The 8,615-nt window shown below is 38.0% G+C and overlaps 1 protein-coding gene across 1 annotated transcript; it reads left to right on the plus strand.

The window, feature by feature from the left end:
• The first annotated feature begins 3,953 nt into the window (after positions 1–3,953).
• Positions 3,954–5,349, plus strand: LOC131353531 (rhodopsin). Its single transcript, XM_058390633.1, has one exon. The coding sequence runs from the start codon at positions 4,196–4,198 to the stop codon at positions 5,258–5,260; it is 1,065 nt and encodes a 354-aa protein (XP_058246616.1). The 5' UTR covers positions 3,954–4,195; the 3' UTR covers positions 5,261–5,349.
• The last annotated feature ends 3,266 nt before the right edge of the window (positions 5,350–8,615 follow it).

Here is an 8,615-nt window from a genome sequence, read left to right on the forward strand (position 1 = left end):
AGGTGAATGTTGCTCTTTAAGCTGCTGAGAGAAAACATGAAACAGTACTAAATATTAATCAGGAATTCAAGCAGAGAAGAGAAGCTGTTTCCCAAAAATATCCAAACACTTTTAAGAAAAAATCTGCTGATATAGAGAGAACAGCAAATGCATCACAATCTTGTCTGTATTGCAGTGATTATCAGGCTGCTGTGGCATGCAGAGAGAAACACACACAGACACACTTCATTCTTATGGACAGTCAGACAGTGAGGTGTCTCATACCTTTGGGAAATTTAGCTGGTGTAGTCGCCTATTACTGAGAATGGATAGCATGCATAATAAGCACAAATTCCCCAACTGTGTTTCACATTATGAGGACGATAGCATTAAGGACCAATAAAGAATACCTTTTTTTCTTTACATTTTTACAAAAGTCCTATTTAATATAATACTGCAGTCTGAAGAAATGTTTAAGAAACATAAACAATCTAAAAATAAATCAAATATGATAAATACATTTAGTAAGCAAGTTACTTTACCTTTTATTTTACGTACTTGAACTAGGACATTAGGTATACTACTGTATTAGTATTAATGATATTGTTATTTTATTTCAGCATCACCTAATTTTCGTAAGGAAGGCATAGGGCATTAAACAAGCTAATAAAATGTGCACTATATCAGGTCCTCAACACTGTAAGACTAAGGTGCTGGACAAAACTGCTTTATTTTATACAGTAAAACACAGAGAGACCTCAGGGTGTCATTTAGCTACTGTAATGCTTAAAAATTAAGCTTTTTAAAAAAAAATTTCAATAATGAAGGGTTGGGGGATTGTTAAAATATTAAAACCTAAATATAAATGCAAATTAAAGTCTGCAGCTGTTTGCAGAACCTACACATAAAAACAATAAAGGAATAAATGCAGCTGTGGATAAAAAAAAGTATATAAAAAATCAATAATAAATCTACGCGGTATGGTCAAAAATTTGTAGACCCTCACAGCTGTCCCTCAGAAAATTCAATTCAACTTATTTGTATAGCGCTTTTACAATGGACATTGTCTCAAAGCATATATATATATATATATATATATATAACTTTAAATAACTTTCAATTAAAGCTACTTTTTTATCCCTATTTTATTCCTATTTTTTTCTTAATGAGCAAGCCTACATTGACGATGGCAAGGAAAAACTCCCTGTGATGATATGAGGAAGAAACCTTGAGAGGAACCAGGCTCAGAAGGGAACCTCATCCTGATTTGGGTGACACTGGACAGTAAATAATGTAAATGTAACTGATTAATGTCCTTTCTACAACAGCAACCAAAGGCCCATGAGGAACTCAGTGTAGTTTCTGAATTCATTATAGACACTAATTCCTTGGTGTCGCAAGCTGACAGATGTAACGGCAGATCTGTGACGGTGTGAAAGTCTTGCCACAAACCTGGAGGCACACAGTTTGTTGCAGCATTAAGAGTTCCTTTTTCTGCAAGTAAAAAAAAAAACAAACTGTTCCAGCATGACAGTGCACCTGTGCACAAAGCAAGATCCATGAAGCTTGATCTGGAAGAACTTCAGGGGAACCTTGATCTCAACCCCCTGACCACATTTGGGATGAATTGGAATGACAGACCTCTTCACCCAACATCAGTGCCTGACCTCTTACGCTCTTGTGGGTGAATGAACATGAATCACAAAACCTTCTGAGAGGAGTGGAGGCTGTTATAACAGCAAAGTGAGATCTACTCCATATTAATGCCCATGATTTTGGAATGAGATGTTTAATACTCAAGCACCTGTACTTTTAACCCGTGTAGTGTATTTCAGCAAAGATACATTTTACCAACCAGGTTTCTTTGCTGATAATTGGCTACTTTCTTCTCTTAAATCAATAACAGAGATTTAAAAAATGAGCTTTTGTCATAGAATTAGCAATTACATAAAACAATATCCTCTTACATCCATGCTTATATATGGATTATATTAGGGGCATGATTTAGTTTCAAATATTACTGATTTAAGCTCATAATTTACTTTCAGTATATAAACTGGATAACAGGGTTGTACAGTACTGTACCTTCAATGTGACGTTACCAGTCTATTGTACAAGATCATTAGAAATGAAGATTATCATCAGGATATTCAGATGGTGCAACTACCTGTTAAACATGTGGCGTGTGGAATATTCCAAATATTCCAGAAGAATGCGATTGGTTCTGTTGACTGTTGTGGGTCAGAATCTTTAATGGAAGAATCATAACTGAAATGTTAATGGATTAGTACAAAAGTCCAGTTTGGAGGGTTCTTTTATTTTATTTTATTTTAATCTCTAGGTGGGTTATTTGTAAGAAACATGGACATGCCTTTTGCCTATGTTAAATCATCAGGATAAAAATGGCTCCTTGCTTGTGGAATAGCCCAGGTAATGAAACTAATCAAATGTAGCATGAATACTGTGAGAATCTGCATCTAAATGTAATAGTCCTTAATATCTCCTACATGTTCGATTTCTTCAGCATATTCTCTTTATATTCTCATATTCTCTGAGTCTAAGATTTTTTTTCTTAGTTTTCTTATCTGTAGTAATTGCAACTGATCACTAGTGGCCACTAGTGGTATTAGGTCACATGAAAAAAAAAACATGTATAAAAAGCATATCATTTCAACCTTCTATGTTGTCATGCATGTAATGAGAATTGAGTGTTTTAACCATTTAATGTTCAAGGTTGTTCACACAATCAATTAAAAAAATGAGCTTTGTATCCGTGATACCTTCACCTTACAAATGATCTAAAACCCCGGCAAGTTTTATTTACCTGGAATAGGTTAGGCTTGTACATACCATATTGTGCTTCTGTCTTTGCTCCATATTAGATTTATGTTAAAGATGGTTGGTTGGATGCATAATAATTACCGAGCAATTTCTAGTTTATCTACTGAACTCATTTCAGTATAAATGGCGAAATCAGTCTTTTCCGAATAGCTGTTCTGCAACTAAAGATCTGCACAGATCCTCTAAGGACCTGAAGGGTGAATGTGAGACATCCTAGGAAGCTGCTTAATGCCCTTAAGTGTGCAAAAATTCTTCTAATCTTTAAATCCTCTCCATGCAACGCACCACTGGAAGGGTGCTAAGCCCAGCATACTCTCTCCCAAAGCCACAGTCCAGCTCTTTTTACATCTAAAGGGTAGTCTGAGTGCATTCATGCTTTAAAAGAAAACATCCAAACTGCTTAAGAAATGTGTTTTAAATATATGCTGTTGGTTGGAAGAAGACATTCCTCTTTTCAACTGGGATTTAATTAAATGAGCTTAGGTGGGTGGGTGTTATTTGATGGCACAAAAGTCCATATACTACACAGCATTTCTAGAGTCAGTGCATTACCCGGACCTATATAACTGTATAAAAACAATCGAGATAATCTTACTCAGAGACTTAATACATCCTGCAGTATCATGTTTTAAGCTAACTCTAAGAAACTAATGCTTACTGAATACATCCAGTAGTCTCTGTTATAGAACTGACATCTGAGGCCAGGCTAGATACAGAACCAAGATGCAGAAAGTACTGCTTTCTACCAAAATAAATATCATTTCCTGTGATTGGTGTTCCTGCAGAGAGACTTAATTCTGTACAATCTGTTGCTAATCTAATACTTAGATGCCTCTGGTGGATAGAGATTGGATATAAAATAGCATCTCTAAAACCATGGGCAAATTTTATACATCCCAGAAGATTCACCCACATAGGAATATGTGTATTATATTATATTATATTATATTATATTATATTATATTATATTATATTATATTATATTATATTATATTATATTATATTATATTATATTATATTATATTATATTATATTATATTATATTATATTATATTATATTATAATTGCTGATAATTATACTTGGACTTAACCAGTCAGCAGGCTTGGGTCTCTGCTGGCGTTGGACAGGTAACCTTAATAACTTGATGAGTTACAGAAATGCAATGCAGCAGTGGAAAGGATTATTTCATTATCTGTGGCCTAAATCATATTCTGCTGACATCCTGGAACACACTGGTAATCCCAGGTACAATATAAAGCAAAGGGGATACACCCAGGGTCCATTTGTAGCACAGACCTGACTCATTCCACCACCGTCCCGCAGACATAGCCAAAGTCCAGTACAGAGGGGGCAGCACACCACTCAACCACAGCCATGAATGGAACAGAGGGCCCGTTCTTCTACGTGCCCATGTCCAATGCCACTGGCGTTGTGAAGAGTCCATACGATTATCCTCAATACTACCTAGTGGCACCATGGGCATACGCCATGCTTGGAGCTTACATGTTCTTCCTCATTCTCATCGGCTTTCCAATCAACTTCCTTACGCTGTATGTCACCATTGAGCACAAGAAGCTGCGCACACCCCTAAACTACATCCTCTTGAACTTGGCTGTTGCTGACTTGTTAATGGTGTTTGGAGGCTTCACGACCACGGTATACACATCTATGCATGGCTACTTCGTCTTTGGGCGCCTTGGCTGCAACCTGGAAGGCTTCTTTGCAACCTTTGGTGGTATCAACTCACTCTGGTGCCTGGTCGTGCTCTCCATTGAGAGATGGGTAGTCGTTTGCAAACCCATGAGCAACTTCAGATTTGGAGAGAACCATGCCATCATGGGAGTAGCATTCACCTGGGTCATGGCCTTGGCCTGTACTGTGCCCCCCCTGGTCGGCTGGTCCCGTTATATCCCTGAGGGCATGCAGTGCTCATGTGGAATTGACTACTACACTCGTGCAGAGGGGTTCAACAATGAGTCCTTTGTCCTCTACATGTTCTCAGTCCACTTCTTGACCCCACTCTTCATCATCACCTTCTGCTATGGTCGTCTGGTCTGCACTGTCAAGGAGGCTGCAGCTGCACAGCAGGAGTCTGAAACCACCCAGAGAGCTGAGCGTGAGGTCACTCGCATGGTCATCATCATGTTCATTGGCTACTTGGTTGCCTGGTTGCCCTATGCCAGTGTGGCTTGGTACATCTTCACCCATCAGGGCAGTGAGTTTGGTCCTGTCTTCATGACCCTCCCAGCCTTCTTTGCCAAAAGCTCCTCATGCTTCAACCCTATCATCTATGTCTGCATGAACAAGCAGTTCCGCCACTGCATGATTACCACCCTGTGCTGCGGCAAGAACCCCTTCGAGGAAGAGGAGGGCGCTTCCACCACTGCCTCCAAGACCGAGGCCTCATCCGTCTCCTCCAGCTCTGTGTCCCCGGCATAAAGACACGAGCCACCTTACTCACTATAGCAAGATCTACTGGGCACTCCTACAACAGCCACCGAGACGAAGACTTCAGCCCAGAGAATCAAGTGACCACAACGACTCGAAGAAGTAAAGTCTTTTCACCCTTTTGTATGGTTATAAAACCCAATTGGTTCAACTAAAGACAGTTGACAGAAAGGACGAGCCACGTCCATGTTGTTTCTATAATTTACTAAGTCCAGCATAGATGTGCATGTTTTTTTGTTTTTAAATATGGCAAAAGGAAATAATAATATCTTAGCACTCTTAATGTTGGACTCCTAATGTTACTGGCTTTGTCGTGATTGTAGAGGCATGTAATCAAGGCAATATAAAAATAAAATGCACATTGCAAATGAGTAACCCTTTTCATGTTTTAATTGAGCTGCATTGTTAACCCAACATGTTACACTAGCATTTTGAAATGAATAAAAACAGACTTATCTGAAATGAGAGATTCAGTGTGGTGTATTTTCTCCTTCTTACTGGATCTCAGCAAGTCATGACTTTCACCCCAAGGATAGAAAGAACCTTAATATATACGCTGCCATAATACCTGGTTTCATGGATGTCTACAAATAAGCAGATGCAAAGTGTATTCGGGGTTTATTAATCATAAAATTGAATTAAATAAAGTAAAGTAAGTGTAGAGAAGTTAACTAGATGTTCATTCATGGTAATTGCCTTGTAGGTTTACGCTAGTTAAAGTCCATGTTGCAATCAGTGCTCATAGTCACCTTGGATTAAGAGCTGGTGAAGCTTATTGTAGCATTACGTCACAAATATAGGCTATGACATGATAAGCTATGTTTACCTTTTCCCAATGTCAGCATGGCCTTGTATACGTAAGCAGATTATGATTATGTATATCCAGCTCACCTTGTATACAGTGCAGGAATAAACACACATACACACACACGCAAGGGCAACTTGTGCATGGACAGAAGGGACCAGGCAACATTAATACACTATGGACAACAGCATCAGCAAGGCATCTAAATAGCAACTAAACAATGCGCACATGGATAATAGCGCCGGCGATGATAGGTCCTGAATATTTAGTCAGGTTAAGTGGATCACGGAACCTGCAGCTATCTCCATGGCAGATGTAACATAAACATGAAAATAAATGAAAATAGCACACAATATGGCTGATGTGGAAAAGGGCCTTAGTTATATAACTTTCAATTATTTTCTAATTATGTTGCTAAGTTCCAGAACTGCAGACTTACACAATTTGGAGCATCCTGTTAGAAAGTTGTGTAGTTAGAATTAGAGTTCTCAACATGTCATTAAAAGCCTAGCTTCTTGTTTCCTGTGTTTTGTTGACAATCTTTTATTAGAAATACCATGTTCTGTGGTTTTGTTAATTAGAGGATGTTTGTGTTGATGCTGCTTTTTTGGCTTTGTGATATTTATGGAAGTAATTTCATCAGTGTTGGTTAATCTTGAAAAAGATATGTTTAGTTGGTGGGACAGGTTGTTACAGTATCAAAGTACAAAAGAGTGTCAAATGTACTAGACTAGACAGCCACACCTACTTACTCTTTAAAACTGTGGTGATCAGAAAAGCATCTTAGAACATATAACACGTCATAACACCCTTGCCTTTCGTCTCATCATCAACAAGCAGTACCAGCATGTCTGGCACTAACAGCCATGCCATGGTCAAAAATGTACAGAATCCTTTTTCCCCCTTTCTGATGTTTAATGTAAGCATTACATAAGATTCTGGAGCAGCCCAGTTAGAAAGGATTTGGGAAGCAGTCATGAATATGGATTGATCTATGATCCTTTCAGTATGGATATGGAGATTCTCTTTGATTCCATACTGCAATGTACAATTCACACATTAGGACATTCAAATAGACAATAAACACATTGTCACAGATCAGCTTTACTGATGTAGATTTATTTTCTATATAATACTATCTACATATATTCTGATACATTATAAGATGACATGAGTAAGAATCCTTGAATGAAACCAGCCCCAAAAGGAACCTCATCCTCATATCTAGTGATGTTATGACACCGCATAACATTACTGCAGATGAATATTATTTTGTCAGTATCCTCGCCTACTTCCACATTCCACCGAGGTGTTCAAGAAACCATCACACTCAGTCTCCATGGCAACCGCTCATCAAGGTCCATTGGCCGCATCAGACTCTCATGGGAGGGTTTGGCTAATGATGATGTCATGCTCACAGACGGCAACGTGATTAACTGGGCGACACACACACACATACACAGAGAGAGAGAGAGAGAGAGAGAGAGAGACTGTCTAATGATCCAGATGATGCTGCAACCTGCCAACAATTTACAGTTAGGTCATCCCTTCGGTTTTTGTACACTTCAATGTGTTATAAATTTAAAATGGATTAAATTTGATCTTTTTTTTTTTCCTCAAAGACCTCTCTGTATTTAGCTTTATTCATCCTTCCCTCAGTTCTAACTAATCTCCCTGTCCCAAACACATAGCATGATGTTACCAACACCAGTCCAGCCTGTCAAATTTGACAAAAATGGCATTTACACAGAAGTGTCTTTCCTGTAACTATTCTACCATCAAGTTCTGATTGATTGATTTCTGAAGCTGTTTTAGAGCACAACTGGATTTTTAGTCACCTCCCTGACCAAGGTCCTTCTAGCCCCATTAGGAAGTTTTACAGGACAGTTAGAGCCCTTCTGGCTGGATGGCTCCATTCCTCTTCCCTTTCACAATAATAAGAATGTTTTAAACCCTTCCCCAGATTTGTCTTTACACAAGTTCTCTATGGAGAGAACATCATGCATATCATGGCTTGATTTTGGGTTTGACATTGCACGGTGACTTGCAGGTGCGTGCCTTTCTAAATCATGTCCAATTAACTGAATTTACCATAGCTGGACACATCTTATTAAAAATCAAAGCACAGAAGAGTGTCTTTAGCTTAGGGTCTGAATACTTATCTAAATGAGGTACATTTTTATTTTTTTAATACATTTGCAAACATTTCCTAAACCTTTTGTCATTATGTGTTATTGTGTGTAGACACACATTATTATTATAATTATTACAAATTAATATTTAATCCATTTTAAATGAAGTCTATAACACTGAAGGGGTCTGAATAAATCTTTAATTCAAGTGGAAGCTTAAGTGTCGCTGATAGTCTAAGTGAATCGTCTACTTCTGCTCAAATTATTTCAAGCTTATTATACAAAGTGTTACAGACTTTTCACTGGCAGAATAATACACACAAATAGGACAGACACCCTGTATCTGTACTTATTGCTATATTAAATAAAGAGCGCATCACATCCATTTAAACATTCATATAAAAGAGAG

Source organism: Hemibagrus wyckioides, linkage group LG05 (genome assembly GCF_019097595.1).
Source record: "Hemibagrus wyckioides isolate EC202008001 linkage group LG05, SWU_Hwy_1.0, whole genome shotgun sequence".
NCBI lineage: Eukaryota > Metazoa > Chordata > Actinopteri > Siluriformes > Bagridae > Hemibagrus > Hemibagrus wyckioides.